The sequence below is a fragment of the Pelobates fuscus genome, chromosome 6 (assembly GCF_036172605.1).
Source record: "Pelobates fuscus isolate aPelFus1 chromosome 6, aPelFus1.pri, whole genome shotgun sequence".
In the NCBI taxonomy this organism is placed as follows: domain Eukaryota; kingdom Metazoa; phylum Chordata; class Amphibia; order Anura; family Pelobatidae; genus Pelobates; species Pelobates fuscus.
In genome coordinates, this window is record NC_086322.1 from 209,060,758 (window position 1) to 209,080,898 (window position 20,141).

Here is a 20,141-nt window from a genome sequence, read left to right on the forward strand (position 1 = left end):
TATAGTGCCCTGAGGGTGCCCCCACCCTCAGGATCCCCCTCCCGTGGCGCTGAAGGGGTTAAAACTCCTTCAGCAGCTTACCTTTATCCAGCGCCGGGCTCCCTCGGTGCTGGTGACCTCTCCTCCCCGTCCGATGTCAGCTCCCTAGTGGAGCGGAATGCGCATGAGCGGGAAGTGCTGCGCACGCATTTAAAGAGTCCACTAGAGGCTGGCTTAACCCCAAATGTAAACATAGCAGTTTCTCTGAAACTGCTATGTTTGCATCTGAAGGGTTAAAACCTGAGGGACATTGAGCTGAAGTGGTCTGGGTGACCATAGTGTCCCTTTAAGGATTTTTTTTTGCATTTTTTCTTTGCTGTGTATTTTAATGACAGATTGTCCTGTGTTAAGATGCATGGGTATAGATAATGTGTCACCTATTGCTCCTCAGTGAAGACGAATAGTTTTTGCGGAAGAATAGGTTTAAGGAAGAATAGCTTTTAGAGGAAACAAACTATAGAAACTATTTTGGTTTGGGGTTTTAGAATCTCAGGCAGTGAATAAACTCTTCACACAATATGTTACATGTGGGTACATACCACTTTCAGAAGACATAACATCACTTCATTATAAGCACCTTTAACCCTGTTATGGCCTGGGTAAGTGTGAAATGCAATGCACCAGTCTAAAGTGCTAACATTCCATTTCCCTATTCATTTTACTTTAATATGCATGTCTACTTTAACTCAGATCAACATAAATGTATTTCATGTATACTTACCCTCACCTCCTGTTGTACCCTTACGTGATTATCATAGGGTTAGCCAAATTCTACATGAACTCTTTGAGATTATTTATTGCGTAGTCAAAAAGGAAAACCCATTTCAAGGGGGAGAAGATAAGAGTTGTGTGCAGTTGTGGTGGTACCGCTAGACCACCAATGATAGATGAGGTGAAGAATGGTACAGGGTTGTTATGCCATTAAAAATTCTGGTGCAAGAAAAATCCTTGGACGATAATGTTTTTGTAATTGCATTTTGCAGCAGTGTATAAATGACATGTTGCATATTTAATCATTTTTCTTCAATGTAGGTATTGCACAAGCATAATAGCTCAAGATGAAAAAGGGAACCTTTATCATGGAAGAAATCTGGACTACAACTTTGCTGATATTTTAAGAAATCTGACAGTGGATCTTAATTTTATAAAGGGAGGGCAGGTACAGTAAGTCATCTAGATCCGATTGTTTTGATACAAAACCCCGTCCTATTGGTGCTGTGTGACATTTGCCACACATGCTCAGTAGTGCCCTCAGTGCTTCCCTTCCCTGTGCCCTCAATGCTTCTGCTGTGGCGAGAACGTGGCACTGCTGGATAAGAGGTGATTTTCAATGTTTTTAATTTGGAGAGGAGCGCTCATTAATCTAATCCGACTAAGAACAGTATTCTAATCCAACATATATGTATTTATAACCTTACAATGTTCCTTTAAGTTGTTACACAATTAAACGATCAGTGTCGCAACTGATCTGTGATAATGATTGTTACTTTTTAAAAAGCCACCAAGAGCCATGATGATGATTCTAAAGGAAGTTGGTGGGACGCAAATTGAAAAATACCAGAATAATGGTAACCTTGCTGTTTTTTGCCTGTTCTGCTGCCTGAATTGCAATCTTCTCAACTGTACTTGGTTCAGGGTCCTGCCGCTCTGTCCCGGGTACTATCCACATACAACAACGTAGCATGGGTACATTGTTAGACGTGCAAAACTTACTGCTTAAACTGATGTAAGAGAATCTCCTTAAAGGTATATTCTATGCAACATAAACTCTAACCCATCACTCTCAGGCAATCAATGTATCATCTAATTCCACATTATCAAAGCAGTTGAGATAGGTGGTTCCAGGATACCAAGAAGATCCTTGTTATCTATCATGTTGTTCCATAAACAGCGCTAGTGAACTCTAGCGAGCTATAGAGGTTATGTTGCTTAAAGTGGTCCTTTAAACAAAGCAAAGCCATGTCGACCTCTGCAGATCAGCCTGTTTTAGGAATGATTGTATGTTTGCATGAAGTGAGGTAGAGTCAGACAAATGAGAAAGGTGAATATCTACATATTTATTATGGTGTAAAATTGGTAATATCCATAGGGAAGTTGTGAACCTCAAGAAACTTCAGCTGTTGATATGAAATTGTACAGACATTCTAGTCTAGACCACAAACCGAATGAGTTATCATCGTGGTTCAAACAACACTATTTCTATGGAAGTAGTAGAGAGACTTATTTTAGCTCGTGCTAAAACACAGGGAGTGGGCAGGATAGAATTTCAGGTTGGCAGCTGCCTACAGGTGTCTGTCTACAAGGGGCACCAACATTGACTACAAATGTGCATTTTTTAAAATTTTAGATATATTTTGATATATTTTCTTTTTTCCCTTCATTTCTACATGCATTATTTGTTTGTGGACTTGCAGACTCGTATGGAGCAAGCACGAGAGAACTGCATTTTTGGAGGGGGTGTAGCGGGCACTTAAGAATGATGTGCCTACAAGCATCGGCCCTGCTAATGCAGCTAGCATAACAAGTAACTGTGTGAAGAATGGGGCTATTCAATCACTCTGCAACAGCTTTTTAAAACTTGGTTAAAGACTGTTACAAATAATTATGTGACAGCATCATTACCATAATCCTTTTTGAATTCTCTGCTAATGAGTATATTTCCCAGTTACATTATTTTTTTTTAAATGTATCAGATATGATCACATGTGCTGAGAGACTAATTTATATAATTTAGCTCTTGAATTTTCGATGCCAGCAGTAGCCTGCTCAAAAAGATGTCTGTTTTAAACATACTTATAGTGATGATCATATCACATATTCTAAATGACAGATAAAGACCTCACTAACAGGCAGGGCCGGTGCAAGGATTTCTGCCGCCCTAAGCAAAGATCCATTTTGCCACCCTCCTCATGAAAGCAAATACAATCTCACAGAGGTTTATTCAGGAAACTCTGAATTGCAGTGAGTTAAAAACCAAATTGCAAAGTTTAAGCAGAAACAGTTGAACTGTGACTGTAGCCGAATTGGAGAATTCTTCTAGATCAGCTATTTTGGCCTAAATTTTGCCATATGGTTTCCAGTTAGGTCTGCCTAATACACACATACTGCTTAATGCGTACATCCATAAACACACTGCCTAAGACATGCATCCATACACACATACTGCCTAATGGTACATTGAATAGACAATTTATCGCTGTGATAAAATATGTATTTAATGAATTTTGGTGAATTTAATTAATAAGACTAGCACAGACGAGCACACACACTGACAGACGAGCACACTCACTGACAGACACAAACACTTACAGACACACACTCACTGAAAGACACGCACACACACACACACACACAGACAGACACAAACACTTACAGACACACACTCACTGAAAGACACGCACACACACACAGAGACAGACACAAACACTGACAGACACACACTCACTGACAGACACACACACACACAGAGACAGACACACACTCACAGACACACAATTGTATTTTTTTTAGGCAAATTCAGCCTCCCTACTTACCTAGGGGTCCAGTGTAGGGCAGCTTCTCACTCCTCCAGCGCACTGTTTCATATGCTGGGGCCGGAATGACATATTCCGGCTCCCGGCATTACAGAGGGCGCGCGCGGGAGGAGTGAGAAGCTGGAAGAACAGCCTCCCTCGCCGCCCACAGTGCCGCCTAGATCCTGTACCTCTCTCCTCCGGCATTTCACGGCAGAGCAGGCACCTGCCATCAAGGTAATCAGGTGCCTGCTCAGCCATTCTTTAAAATCACGGCATCAGGGCCCCCTGTGACAGGGTCTTCTCTGGGCGCCCCCACCTTCGAGTGCCTGGAGTATCGGCCTTGCGCTGGGGGGGCGGATCAAGAGCCAGTGAGTCTCCCCCACTTGTTGAATGTGAAGCGTTGAGGTGTAACCACTTTAATTCGTTGTATCCTCTAACTCCTTCCTCATAGCAGATGTGACATGATCATAGTGTACGTTCACTGGCCAGTACAGACTACACCATAGCCTTGTGTCCATTGCTTCTCAGATTGCTCAGCATTCCTCTAATTCTCTAGCTAACCTTATGGTGTGTGTTGTATGTCGGCCCCTCAAGCCCACTTTTACCTGACCAGTTGGTGTACCTAGTCCCGGTGGGCATTTGCTCTTCCTCTATCTCCACTGCCTCTATCCCTGTTGTATTGATGTTTTTTGTCTCCTAAACTTCAATTCTCCTCTCCCGAAACCTCTATCAAAACCACCATGCCCCCTCCCTGGTACCACCTCTCCTTAAACTCACATCACAGTCACACTCATTCACACTCTCACCTTCAATCAATCAAACATTCATTCACACACTGTCACAGACACAGTCACACTCATTCACACTCTCACCTTCAATCAATCAAACATTCATTCACACACTGTTAATTACTCTGTCAAAAGAAAATATAAATAGGTGGGAAAAAGGTATTGTGCAGATGTTTATGTTTTGATGCTTCATGTGCTGTGTGTGTGGAAATGTGTAGTGTATTAAATGTAATCATAATCAGTTCAAAACCTTTACTAAACAAATGATTCCTCTTTGTCACCATCCTCGGCCCTGTGTCATAGTTCTAACCCACAAAACACAGACAAATCATGATACAAATGTCATGATTTATATAGTGTGTTGCTAATGAACTTGGATTATAAACTCTACTTGATTGATCGCAAGTTTCGATTTCACATCCATTAATGATTTGATAAGCAGAGCAAGATCCTTTGTGTGTATGTATGCCGTACGCTGCCTTAATTATATAAGTACGGAGAAAATGGCAGCCTTTTAAACTAATGGAACCTGGATATCATTGATTGGATATATACTGACAGAGGAAATATTGTTGCATCAATAAAATCATTTTATTTTACCTCTTCTGAAGAATTGAACCCTGAGTATGTTAAGGTAAAACTAAGCTTCAATATATCTTTAAATGCAGTAATTGATTATATTTATCAACAACTGATCATTCTCCACTGCCATTTTGATTCAGTTATAGTTGTCCTCTAATTCCAGATAGTATATACAGGAACAACTTTCATAGGGTATGTTGGTCTGTGGACAGGACAGAGCCCTCATATATTCACAGTTTCTGGCGACGCACGAGGTAAACCTTATTTGTTTTGCCTTTTCTTATTGTATTAAATGTATTAAAGGTTTATATTCTGGGTGCTAATTAAATATCGCATGTTACAGCATTAATTTGGTTTCAAAATTAAATTCCATCAAAGTCCCAAAAACATATTTATGCACAAAACCAAACCCGTTTAGAGAAGGAAAACCCCATGTTATCACATGGAAACTATTTGTCATGCTTTTAATAGAATGACTGTTACAGCCTGTGGAGAGATTTTCCTGATCAGTTGTGTTTGCGTACCTTTTGTCAATTGGATTTCAGTTTGCTACCATTTGGAATTTTAACTCCAGAGACTTTTATAAAATACTATAGGATTTAAACATAAACAAGCATCTCTTCACCTTTCAGCTTTTCACTAATTTCCTTACTTACAGAGCAAGATGGCAAGTGGTGGGAAAATGCAATTTATGCTTTCCTGAAGAGAAGCTCTCCTGTCAGCTGGCTGATTAGAGATGTAAGTAATAATAATAATAATATTGCAATACAAGTCTTGAACAAATAGGTAATCCAACAATACTGTGCTATTTGTATGGTTGCATAATTTACCAGTACATATCCCATAGGATGAAATTAATGTGTTCTCCTTAAAAGTGAAACCCACTTGGATTTTTCTGTTATGACATCTGGATTACTTCACTCTAATGTCATATGTACAGTTAGATAACCAATGGATGAAGGAACCCAGTTAAAGGGACACTCCAGGCACCCAGACCACTTCTGCCCATTGGGGTGGCCTGGGTGCCAACTCCCACTACCCTTAACCCTGCAAGTGTAATTATTGCAGTTTTTATAAACTGCAATATTTACCTACTAGACAGCCACTAGAGGACACTTCCGTGTTCATAGAACACGACAAGTGTGTTATAACTACGCTGGATGTCCTCACGCTATGTGAGGACCTCCAGCGTCGCCGAAATCCCCATAGGAAAGCATTGAAGGCATTATTCAATGCTTACCTATGGGGAGGTCTAACGCACATGTGCGGCATTAGGTCTCCCCCGCCGCCGGATGAGCAATAGGAGGAGCGTAGTCGGAGCCTGACCCAGTGCCGAGGGACATCGGTGCTGGATGCAGGTAAGTCACTGAAGGGGTTTTAACCCCTTCAGCAACTTGGGATGGGGGGTGGGAGGGAGAGGGGACCTGCAGTGCCAGGAAAACGGTTTGTTTTCCTGGTACTGGAGAGTCCCTTTAAGTCCTAACTAAACAATGAGCACATCAGTTGCAACATATCCATGAGAACTATGACAGTGACACTTACATTATGGCAAATGAATGAATCAGTTTCAACTTGGGGGTATCTTGTGAGAAAATATTTTGTAGACTGTTGATCTAAGCCATTCTTTCTTCAGCCATGGAGCAGTGTAAGTCCCAGGTATATGTATAGTTCCTCTACCAATATTATTTGCTTGTGTGGGAGAGAAGCAACATTCTCTTTGTCGTGAATAGATCCTGTTTGCGTTGGAATTGTATTTAGTACTATGGTCGTATAGATGTACCTGTTTCACAAACTCTGTTGCAGTTATTCTTCAAAAACAAACCCCTTGATTGGTCATTACCTCTGGTAGCCTTCATGAGTTGGATGTGTAATTTTTAAAAAATGTTAATGCACAGTTTATTTTCACAAATATCACACATAATCCTTCTTTTCACCAGACTTTAAACAATGCCAAGGATTTCCAATCAGCTGTTTTACATCTCTCTGTTACTCCAATCATTGCTGAAACATACTATATTATGGCTGGGACACAACCGAAAGAGGGAGTGGTTATTACCAGAAACAGAAATGGACCTGCTGATATTTGGCCTTTGGATCCATTATATGGAGAGTGAGTTGCTTATAACTAATAGCTGCACAGCACTGTCCTTAAAGTTACACTTTGAAAGGCAGCAATCACTGTATGCTGCACATTGAAGGGCAAAAGACAAAATACCTGGGAAACTATCTTCACTGCATTGGAATTTAATTGAAATTCCATATCAATCAGGAGATAACATAAGACAAAGAATGAATTACTTTGTCTTATGGCAAAGTACAATTTGTTCAAAAAGAGTAAAGTTTTTAGTCTGTCATAAATGAAATATAGTTAATGGACTATAACCAGCAAAAGGTCTGCACTCATCATTCTCCCAGTTTGTGTTAAACATAGGACTCTTTCAGCACTTACAGACTGACTCCTCAACTGTACTTCGGCTAATGCAAAAGTGGACTTAAACATTAACTACTCGAATGCTCGTCTGCTCTCAGCCTATCATTGCCACCCAAAGTTGAATGGGCTAAATTGGAAGTTCCTTACTGCATTAGTTGAATAACAGGAGAGGGATAAGTCTGTAGGTTTGTGAAGAACCTAGTCGTCAAACTGCTCGACCATGGTCTGACACAAGCTGGTGTGCTTTACATAGAAACATAGAATGTGACGGCAGATAAGAACCATTCGGCTCATCTAGTCAATTTTCTAAATACTTTCATTATAGTTAGGATAGCCTTATGCCTATCCCACACATACTTAAACTCCTTTACTGTGTTAACCTCTACCACTTCAGCTGGAAGGCTATTCCATGCATCCACTCAGGGGCATATTAGCCGCGAGGCTAACAAGGCATTTGCCTTGGGCGGCATTTTCCAGGGGGCGGCAAAAAACGCCGCCCCCAAATGCCCAGGGCAAATGCCTTGTTAGCCTTGCGGCTAACCGACATGCCGTCTGGGCGGGCGGGCAGCGCTGGCGCGGGAGCACTTCCTCTGAGCTGTCTGCTCAGCCCCCTCGCGCGCCACAGAGTGAGGCAGGGAGCCGGAAGATGACGTCATATTCCGGCTCCCAGCCTCACTCTGCGGGCGGCGCGCAGACAGCAGACAGCTCAAAGGAAGTGCTCCCTCGCCAGCGCCGCCCAGCAGCCACTGGACCACCAGGGAGAAATAGGAACCCCCCCAGCATTCCCAAAGGTAAGGAGGCTGGGGGGGTTAAATTTAAAAAAAATAAAAAAGTGTGAAATATGTGAGTGAGTGAGTATGTGTGTATGTCTGTTAGTGTGTGTCTGTTAGTGTGTGTCTGTGAATGTCTGTGTGTGTCTGTCTGTTAGTGTGTGTCTGTCTGTTAGTGTGTCTGTGTATGTCTGTTAGTGTGTCTGTGTGTATGTCTGTTAGTGTGTGAATGTCAGTGTGTGTGTATGTCTGTTAGTGTGTGTGTCTGTGTATGTCTGTTAGTGTGTCTGTGTGTGTATGTCTGTTAGTGTGTGTCTGTTAGTGCGTGTGTGTGTCTGTTAGTGTGTGTGTGTATCTGCTAGTGAGTGTGTCTGTTAGTGAGTGTGACTAAGTGTGTGTGTTTCTGTTAGCGAGTGTGTGTTTCTGTTAGCTAGTGTATGCGTATCTGTAAGTGAATGTGTGTGTGTGTGTGTATTTAGAAGGCGGGGCGGGGGAAGGGTGGGGGTGGTGCGGGCGGGGGGAAGGGTTGGATGGGGGTGGCGCGGGCGGGAGGGGGGCGCCTAAGTTTTGTCCTGCCTAGGGCAGCACAAAACCAGGATACACCACTGCATCCACTACCCTCTCAGTAAAGTAATACTTCCTGATATTATTTTTAAACCTTTGCCCCTCTAATTTAAGACTATGTCCTCTTGTTGTGGTAGTTTTTCTTCTTTTAAATATAGTCTCCTGCTTTACTATGTTGATTCCCTTTATGTATTTAAATGTTTCTATCATATCCCCCCTGTCTCGTATTTTCTACACAAATCATTTATGTATCTAAAAAAATTTATTTTTACCCTTTTTTTTACTGACTGTGCTATTTTCTCTCCATTCTCCTTCCACGTAAGCCTTACAATACACTATATAGAGCTCCTGTATAGTCATGAGACTTGGGGGGGAACAAGACAATTTTTTTTTTTTGTATAAAATATTTAAAATAAATTTTATATAAACACACATATATATATAATACATTGCTAAACATAAATACACACAAATACAAGAAATCCATGTATAAAGTGGAATAATGAGGCAAAAATGTGGTTCTTTGTTGAGCTCATTTGCATACGCCTACCCAGAATCCCTTGCAGTAGTGAGAGCACTGTTAAAGTGAGATTTCTGTGGGAAAAGCATGTCTTATGGCTTGACAGGTGTGTGTATTTGTGTTTAGCAATGTATTAACTATGCACTTACTTCACTTACTTCATCCACACTTTTTCCCCACCACAACTATGTGGTGTGTGTGTGTGTGTGTGTATATATATATATATATATATATATATATATATATTAAAAAAATTACAAACAGGGTAGCTGCAGTCACCAAACATGTATAAATGGGGTTCTGCTGGGGCCAATTCATACAAAGTACAATATCCAGTGTGCTCACTCATCCACTAAACAGCAACTTCAAAGCTTGCAGATTTTATTAGTTTTTCTTTTTTCTAAGAACACCTAATCTAGGCAAAAAAATAATGAGGGTTTATATATAAATATATTTGGGAGTCTAGGCCAACTCCCTGGTTTTGCACCCCTCCATGTCACAGGTGTCTCATTCCAGGGTCCTATTTACATTGTACTGCAGAGAGCCCCAGGGATTATTTACACTCTTCTTAATCACTACAATCAAGCTTTTTTAAAGGTAGTCTGAATTTACTGAATACCATTCTAGAATTACAAGTTCAGTTCAGAATTACGTTTGTGGTTGATGGTGGTCAGAATTCTTTCAGTACTGTGACTATAATTCAGATAAGTTTGAGGGTTATCTTTAACAGACATCAAATTGCTGCAAGGCAAATTAGCATATTCTGTGCTGATCTCTGAGTGTTCTTAGACCTTCCTTAAATAAATACATGAATTCTAGTACCATTAGGGATTTTCCTTGTCTTGTTACAGCTATGCAATGTAGGTATGTAAATAGTTCATCGGTTTTAAATTGACCTACTTGATAATTGTAAAAAATGAAGGTGTCTCTTTTTAAATACTTTGGTTTGCATGAGTAATTGTATTTATCTTTTCTTCTGTACATACAGATGGTTCCACGTTGAGACAAATTATGATCACTGGACCAACCCTCCTCCAACAGATGACCGCAGGTACATCCATGCTCATGCATAGTCTGTTTCCCTGTGGTTTATATGCTAAATTTTTCATGCTTCTAAAACTAGACTGTGTGTGAGCAGGATTTATTTCCATTTTTCTATTCAGAGGACCGCAACCTTTGCAATTCTAGTAAAGCTTGTATTTTCTGGAGGCCTGTTGGCTCCCACCAATCACAGTTTTACAAACAGACGTGACTTACCATGACCATTCCTGATGTACTGTAGGAGAGGGAGTGGGGAGAGGAGAGTTATGTTGTCTGGAGTACACCTTGTGTAGATATTAAGAGTAATTAAATACCAGTGGAAGACCAATATATGATCTCCTAGTCACCACCCTGTTTTGATACAAGGATCATTGACAGTCCACATTTTCAAGGCAATATTTATAAATCTCTCCTCTCTCTTTTAATTTTTTAAAAACATTTTTTCTCTTCTTTCCCTTCCCCTCCAACACCATGCTGTAAAACAGGCAGACACTGTAACGTTATGATTATTCTCTTATTTTTCATCTTTTCTTTTTCCCGTTCAGCTAAAGGGAAACTCCAGACCTCTAAAGCACTTTAGCTTGTTTAAAGAGAGCCTATAGGCACCCAGACCACTTCAGCTCATTGAAGTCGTCTCGGTACAGTGTCCTTATTGCACTTAGTGGTGAAATGTAAAACATTGCAGTTCGAGAGAAACTGCAATGTTTACATTGAAGCACTAAGTCTGCCTCCAGTGGCTGTCTGATCCGGTAACCGACGCTCTGCATGAGGATATCCAGCGTCCGCTATTTCCCCATATGAAAAGCATTGATTCAATGCTTTCCTATGGGGAGGGCCAAATGAGCGCGCGGCTCTCGTTTTTAACTGTTTGAACAGAAAAAAGGGGAAGGGTGAATTGGAGGTAGACAGTAACAAATACCTCACAGTCATAACCTTTCCTAGATAAAAAGCAACCCATAAATTGATAAAACATAACCTTTATTGGATTCAATAGAAGACTTAGTGTAGGATGTGTATAGGATATCATATATAAAAATAATAATAGCCTAGAGCAGGCTTTAAATGGCCAAGAATAAACTAAACTATTTATATAAAAAGATTACTTAGAGGAAAAGAAAAGGAGAAATGGTCAAATTACTGTGAAAACCATCATTGCCAGAAACAGAAAAGTACTTAAGTCACCTGCTTCGGTTGGATATCTCCTTTAGAAAAAAAGGAGAGAGAAGAAACAATAATAATGTAAGCACAACCCCCACCTGTGGACGTCGGGCCCTCATACCACCCTCATAGAGTCTGTTTCTGACCATTTGAGCAGACACATGCACATTTGTGGCCTGCTGGAAGTTATTTTGCAGGGCTCTGGCAGTGCTCCTCCTATTCCTCCTTGCATAAAGGCAGAGGTAGCGGTCCTGCTGCTAGGTTGTTGCCCTCCTACGGCCTCCTCCACGTCACCTGATGTAATGGCCTGTCTCCTGGTAGCGCCTCCATGCTCTGGACACTACGCTGATAGACACAGCAAACCTTCTTGCCACAGCTCACATTGATGTGCCATCCTGGATGAGCTGCACTACCTGAGCCACTTGTGTGGGTTGTAGACTCCGTCTCATGCTACCACTAGAGTGAAAGCACCGCCAGCATTCAAAAGTGACCAAAACATCAGCCAGGAAGAATAGGAACTGAGAAGTGGTCTGTGGTCACCACCTGCAGAACCACTTCTTTATTGGGGGTGTCTTGCTAATTGTCTATAATTTCCACCTGTTGTCTATCCCATTTGCACAACAGCATGTGAAATTGATTGTCACTCAGTGTTGCTTCCTAAGTGCACAGTTTGATTTCACAGAAGTGTGATTGACTTGGAGTTACATTGTGGTGTTTAACCCCTTAAGGACCAAACTTCTGGAATAAAAGGGAATCATGACATGTCACACATGTCATGTGTCCTTAAGGGGTTAAGTGTTCCCTTTATTTTTTTGAGCAGTGTACATCAACATGGAATCATAGTTGTAAGACTTCCAACAATATACATAAGGGACACACACAAAAAAAATGAAAAGAGAAGAAAAATAGTGCAACACTGCATGGATAGTTCTATTAATAGATTTCCATAATTCTAAATAAACCTTATCATGTATGCAGAAATTTAAATGTGTCATTTTGTGAAGTTTTTCAGATATTTGTTTTGAAGAGTTTAACTCTTTTTTTTTTTTTGTCTCACAGAACTCCAGCTATTAAAGCTATGAATGCAACTGGCCAGGCAAACATCACCCTAGATAGTTTATATAGGGTGAGTTATATGTTTATATACATTATGCTGTAATCTAAATAAAGAACTCATACTATTAAACTGTAGTAATCAACCCAAACCAGCTACTTGATATTATGGTTAAAGTATTTAGGATTTTGATAAGATTTCTAAAACTTTCCATTAATTCACAATATATTGATTTTTAAAACCACACAAAATACATATTTATTAAGATAATAATTATTATAATTATTGAATTGATGCAGAATAAAATAGAGATATAAGTTAAGAAGGTTGGCTATGGCATTTAGATTTAATTTGCCTTATTATATTAAAAAATAGCCAGGAAATGGCTGGACTTTGGGCACTGGTTAAAGGTACAATTCAGGCATAACAACAAATGTTGTGCTCCTTATAACTTTTAAGTATAAAAGAAACAACAACAAAAAACGGTATTTTTGCATCAGTATTTATATATATATATATATATATTTTTTAATTACATAAAATAAACAAACAATGCATTTTTTGAAATTTTTTTGGATGGTTTGGAAGAACTAGTTCCTATTTCTGTTGTTTTTAATTATTTACCTCCAAATAAAGCATTATTCTTTTACTATTGAAATCTTCAAAAAAAATAGCTATTATTAAAACATAGGACAAAACAGCAATTGTGTGTATAGATTGTTCAGGGAAACAATGTAAAAAAAAACTAAATTCTATGCATATAGTAAGCATGGCAAATAAAAGTAAGTCAATAAACTGCTTGAGGGTATTTGTGAGGGACATGCTGTCAGTTTTGGAAAGTCAGATAGCCATAATGGCATCTCAATGTAAAAAAATATTGTCTGTTAATGTCCACAGAAAGTATAGTGGCAAACATTAGCAATCAGTACTATACAGTTATTGCAGGTTGGTATAACAGCATTGTTATTCTTATTAAGAATTTAACTATTTTATTATAAGGCACTTTAGAAATCAGGATCTTAACATGTATAGCTTGGAGGAAATACGAGTCAGGGGGGATATGATAGAAACATTAAAATAAATAAAGGGAATCAACACAGTAAAGGAGGTGTGTATATTTAAAATAAAGAAAAGTACCACAAGAGGCAAAGGTTTAAAAATAATATCATGAAGTATCCCTTTACTGAGAGGGTAGTGGATGCATTGAATAGTTTTTCAGCTGGAGTGGTAGAGGGTAACACATTGAGGAAGTTTAAGCATGCTTGAGATAGGCATAAGGCAATCCTAGATATGGGGGGTACCTAAGGGATCTGTACTTGGACCTATTCTCTTTAATATTTTTATTAGTGATATTGCAGAAGGTCTTGATGGTAAGGTATGTCTTTTTGCTGATGATACTAAGATATGTAACAGGGTTGATGTTCCAGGAGTGATAAGCCAAATGGCTAATGATTTAAGTAAACTAGAAAAATGGTCAGAGTTGTGGCAACTGACATTTAATGTGGATAAGTGCAAGATAATGCATCTTGGACGTAAAAACCCAAGGGCAGAGTACAGAATATTTGATAGAGTCCTAACCTCAACATCTGAGGAAATGGATTTAGGGGTGATTATTTCTGATGACTTAAAGGTAGGCAGACAATGTAATAGAGCAGCAGGAAATGCTAGCAGAATGCTTGGTTGTATAGGGAGAGGTATTAGCAGTAGAAAGAGGGAAGTGCTCATGCCATTGTACAGAACACTGGTGAGACCTCACTTGGAGTACTGTACACAGAACTGGAGACCGTATCTTCAGAAGGATATTGATACCTTAGAGAGAGTTCAGAGAAGGGCTACTAAACTGGTTCATGGACTGCAGGATAAAACTTACCAGGAAAGGTTAAAGGATCTTAACATGTATAGCTTGGAGGAAAGACGAGACAGGGGGGATATGATAGAAACATTTAAATACCTAAAGGGAATCAACACAGTAAAGGAGGAGACTATATTTAAAAGAAGAAAAACTACCACAACAAGAGGACATAGTCTTAAATTGGAGGGACAAAGGTTTAAAAATAATATCAGGAAGTATTACTTTACTGAGAGGGTAGTGGATGCATGGAACAGCCTTCCAGCTGAAGTGGTAGATGTTAACACAGTAAATGAGTTTTAGCATGCGTGGGAAAGGCATAAGGCTATCCTAACTATAAGATAAGGTCAGGGACTAATGAAAGTATTTAGAAAATTGGGCAGACTAGATGGGCCAAATGGTTCTTATCTGCCGTCACATTCTATGTTTCTATGTTTCTGTTTCAATGTCGCTTTTCACCTGTTTGCTAAGAAATCATGTATTATCATCTGTTTGCTAAGATCTAGCTTAGTCCGTGGCAGATCTTTTTTGACAGCATTTTCATTGGTGCCCATGGTTGCAGTTTATTACTTTTTTATTAATATTCGGTGTTGCATTAACTTGGCAAGTGAATAATAGCGTACTACCATCTGTAGCAAAATGCTATTTTTGTTTAATAAAATGTGTACTTTTTTCTACTCAAATAGGTATTATCAGTAACACCAGTATTAAATCAGTAAGTAAAATTTGTATTGATTTTATTTTTTTTATTCTGCTTCTCTACAACAAAATATCTCTGGTGGACAGAGCTGTCCGTGAGAAAACCTGGGACTGCTTAAAATGCACAAGCTGGGTCCCCAGAGATAACACTCACAAACACATATGCATTCCAGACACACTTTAAGACACATAGTCGTACACAAATGCAAAATGCCAGTCAGACCTACACACAGGGATACTCAATGCCAGACACACAGATACCAATACACACTGCCAGACAGATACCGACAGACAGACACACATACACACTGACAGAAATACGTACAAATCTAATATGTTTTAGCCACCCTTCTCTCTGCCTGCCTTTCGTCAGAGGGCTTTGCTGGGCTGTCCTTCTCCTCTTGTGTGTCTTATTTTGAGCACTGTGAGGAAACAAGGTAGGTAGGTAGAGACATGCAGATATTGAAGTGAGAAAGGGCAATTAAGAGAAGAAAGCTGAGGAGAGGACATTTGAGATTTAAAGAAAGGAGGGCATGGTAAAGATCAGATAGGGGAAAGTAATAAAAGTTGAAAATAAATTAACAGGACTATTGATGCAATAACTAACATTAACAAAAACAATTTGTTATCAATTAGCTGAAAAACTATAGGGGAGGTAGGGTAATAGGAAAGCAAATGTAAATTTAAAAACAGAGATAAAAAATAGATAGTGCAGGTATTCTTGAGAAGATCTTCCAGAGATGCTACCTCCACATAAGTCTTTTGAGCTGCAACACTTGCTGGCTGTGAGTCCTGGGAGCAATCTTTAAGTTTGTTTATTGGCCCTCCTATAAAACAGGAGGGTTGTGACGATACGATGCACTAAAAAGCAAACCGAGCACTGCTGAAATACAGTAGTGAACAAATAATTCCTAAATAAAATAATATTACTTAATGCACCAAAAATAAAGAAAATATACAACTTGCAGAACATATATATATATATATATATATATATATATATATATATATATATATATATATATATATATATCATGTCTAGACTCTGTCACAAGTGAAATTCCATATGTGAGAGGAAGTGTATTAAGCTTTATTAAATTGCAGGCTTACAACTTCCATCACAAAAAGTATAGTCATAAAATACTTGTAACACATATTGAGGGTAAACACATATAGAGGAGAAACGAAAGTAGGTATAACATTGCAACAAAAAGACTTCAAACAAGATCTTCAAAATAAGTATAAAATATAGTATCCTTTGATATAGAGAATCCTGCAAACTTGTCACTTTGCCTAGATAAATGCTGCGCATAGCATAGTTTCTATTGAAAAGGCAGAACAGGAAGAAAGTATATAGAATCCCTATCTCCCTTGTAATCTTGCTAGATAGAAAAGATAAAGTGCAGAGAAAACTATATCTAAAAAGTGCTCAGTGCATCATGTGCAAAGCGTGCACAGTTTGCAGAGTGTTGAGACAAACGCCCAACACGCATTTCGGTACAGATCACATGCACCATCATCAGGGGAAAATACCAAATGGGAGTGACCTCCTATAAATAGGTATATCCCCCTCCCTTCAAGCATTTGGAAAGAAAGACAATGTTATCAGTATGAATATGTTTTTTGTGTTATTGTCCTGTTGCACCAAGAAGAAGTGATCAGTTTTTTGTTCTTGGATTTTAGACAAACAGTATATACTACGGTTATGAGTGCTGCCTTTCCTGAGAAGTATACAACTCGGATCAGAAATTAGCAAAAAGGTGTGTATTCCAAGCTGGACATTTTCCTTTTACTTTGTTTTAACATTCATTTATTATTATAAAATGTGCCAGTTTTTTGGACGTGTTCTACCCTTTATGGTGTGATCAGTCTGATAATATATAATATAGACCAAAAACGGGCACATTTTATAATAATAAATTAATATAATATAGAATTATATATAATATAATATGATATGGGTTCTCATGGTATTGGCACACATTGAGCCAAAACTAACTTCAGAAATGATTGCAACCCACAGATTTTGAGCTATTTGAGTTGTCCATTCTCAATATTTAAAAATTGTATTTATATAAGTAAATATATTATTGAGAACAACTAATACGAAATATAATTTCGTGCTTACATCCCATTGATTAGACAATGATTTTAGAACACTGGCAGGAATATTCTCTAAAAAAAAAAAAGGACACTCTAAGTACCAAAACAGCTTTAACTAAATTAGTGGTTTTGGTATATTATTATATTTATATAGCGCCAATAAATTCTGTAGCGCTTTACAATGGGTGGACTAACTAACAGAAACAGAGGGGTTGAGGGCCCTGTTCAATGAGCTTACATGCTAGAGGGAATAAAGTGACACAAAAGGTAAGGGAAGTATTAGGGAAGTAGATTGGCCAACCAAGGGAGATCACAACCAAGGGAGATGTGGCTAGGACTGCATAAACAAAGTGATGTACTGCAAGCAATCTATTGATTTATTTAATGTTTGTGCTTTTTTTATGCAGGTCAATGATGTACTTCAAGTTCTCAGCATCTAGAACATATTTATATACCAATAATCAGTTTTTAAACCAATGAGAGGATTTTGAAAAACAAAATATTCTAATTTAATCAAAACACAGGTCATGATTTTGCCATGCACTGATCTGTTTTCCTTGCTCCATTTTTCTTTATCACATGAGCCTCCAGGTGTCTCTAATCCTAACTATTTAATTACCCCAAAGGCTACAGTGCATTTGCTTATATCCCCAGATCTCTGGACATTAACTACAAACAAACTCTGCATTCTCCTGTGTCAATGTCGCATTTCCATTAGATTGTAAGCTCACAAGTTATCTTGCTAACCACTTTGTATAACTGTAATCACCATGTTAATTATTTATTTGTATTTTTTTCCTTGTACAACGCTGCAAAATATGCTGGCGCTACGTAAATACTAAATAAATAACAATAATTAGCATGGAAACCAGAGCAACCAGTCAGCACGTTGCTTTATGGACTCCTCATCTTTTACTTTTTTTTTTCCATTTATTTTTTACACTTTGGAACAAAACTCTTTTATGTATCTCTCCCACAGTGTCTCCAATTTAAGGTACCAAAAGTAACTAGCTGGTTGGGCTGCTTACATGTTTCTTGGCCAGGTTATTGCATTGTTAGCTCATACACATGTGAACTATAAAAAAAGTATAGAGGCATTTCAGGTGTAATGGTTGCATTTCGTGTCAGTTTATCTTTATATCTTAGCATGAGGAAGCACGTAGTGTAAATTCCAGTTTAGCAAGTCATCGTGAGGCTGAAAATACAGATACATTTTTTGTTTGCATAGTCAAAACATTAGATGCATGGTACATTGTTAAACGTGTGAGTTCTGCAAACAGCTACACTTCATGATTCATTTCCAGAATTTGACAAAATATGGCAGCCCTGAAATGCCTACCTTCCGACACCGGTTAAAGACACGCATCCCCCCATTTTTTCTTTCAAATATTACTAGCATATTGCCTAGCCACCTTTTGTTTTCCTATATCCAGCTTCAGTTCCATTTCTTTTCTGTTCACCTATATCCTTTGCAAACTACAAACTTTTTTTAATTTCTTCATATTTTTTTTGTATTTCATAATTTCTTGTATTTACAAGTTCTATTATTCGTACAATCTTCACTTTCACTTTCTTCACAATTTTTTGGTAAACTACGATTATTTACTTTTTTACATGGTATCTCAAGTCTAGTTATTCAGGCTAACTCTATCCTCCTATAACGCTATTGGAAAATGATTTAGGGTCATTAGTTACAAGTTATTATATGGTACTGGATTTTATAATAATAATAAAAAATGATTGTTATACATGGACTAAATTCCCCACCTGTATTTTCTGTCTATTTAATTTGTTCTAAGATGCATTTTTACACCATTGGAATGTTGATTTTTGTGCTTTAATAAAAGTTGTTTAAAAACAAGAGTGAGTTTTGCAATATAAATGGAAGACCAGTAGTCGGTGACAAGTGATTGACGATGAATCAAGAATGTTGTAAAGGATATATTTTGTTTAAATTTAGTGTCTTCCACTTTAACCCCTTAAGGACCAAACTTCTGGAATAAAAGGGAATCATGACGTGTCACACACGTCATGTGTCCTTAAGGGGTTAAAGTTAAACCATTACTGTTATTACATCATCGTTTTGGTATTGTCAACACTGCAGCATTTGTAGCATCAAAAAGCATTTTAAACATTTATCTTACATTGTGTTATTTCATTTTGAGTGAGTATTTTTGAGTTTCTATATAATTAATTTCCTTTTATTCCAGAAGAGACACCTGGTACAAACAAATGTACACCTTTCAAATTGAACGGAATGATAAAGTGTGTCAATGACCATTGCAACCAACATTTCATTAAATAAAAAAATATAATCAGTAAATCTTCTAAATAGTGATGTCCCGAACAGTTTGCCGGGAACCGTTCACCGGCGAACATAGCGAGTTTGCAGTTGCGAACACGCGCGATGTTCGGTCCGCCCCCTATTCGTCATGGAGGTGGGAGGGTCTGGGAGGGAGGGTCTGCTGCTGATTGGCTGGAATGTGTCTGCTGACTGTGAGGTGCAGGGTCAAAGTTTACTCAATGATGACGAATAGGGGGCGGACCGAACATCGCGCGTGTTCGCGACCGCGAACACGCTATGTTCGCCAGCGAACGGTTCCCGGTGAACTGTTTGGGACATCACTACTTCTAAACAGAATATCGATTAAGCTAGAAAAGGGTTAGGATCATAGTGAAAAGCTAAAGGTAGTCATGTTTTGCGATTACTTTATCCAATTGTTATGAATTGAAAACTAAAATGCTCAATCTAGGCAAACATAGCTGACACGGAAACCTTTCCAACGTCACCATGTTCACATGTTCAGGATTATTTACCAAAGTGAGAATTCAAAGTGAATTCATTGTGAATTTAAAATTATGGGCAAGAGAAGCTGAACTGAAACCACGGCTTACTTTGAGATTTTCTCCAGTCTGGATATTTTGACCTTAAATTTGAAATTCACTTGGAATTCACACTTTAGTCAATAACCTAATCTAAGGCAAAGAAAATGTGTTTTTTATAGTAAGAGCAATAAGGATGTGGAAT

General features: G+C 38.5%; 1 protein-coding gene across 1 annotated transcript in view; it reads left to right on the plus strand.

The window, feature by feature from the left end:
- LOC134566121 (N-acylethanolamine-hydrolyzing acid amidase-like) overlaps positions 1–17,553 on the plus strand; it is a 29,882-nt gene extending 12,329 nt beyond the window's left edge. Inside the window, exons 3-9 of the mRNA XM_063425827.1 lie at positions 1,072–1,198; positions 1,538–1,607; positions 5,583–5,662; positions 6,862–7,034; positions 10,198–10,260; positions 12,468–12,534; positions 17,521–17,553. Of these exons, the coding sequence (XP_063281897.1) occupies positions 1,072–1,198; positions 1,538–1,607; positions 5,583–5,662; positions 6,862–7,034; positions 10,198–10,260; positions 12,468–12,534; positions 17,521–17,553 (613 nt within the window). The remainder of the gene's footprint in view (positions 1–1,071; positions 1,199–1,537; positions 1,608–5,582; positions 5,663–6,861; positions 7,035–10,197; positions 10,261–12,467; positions 12,535–17,520) is intronic.
- Positions 17,554–20,141: the final 2,588 nt, after the last annotated feature.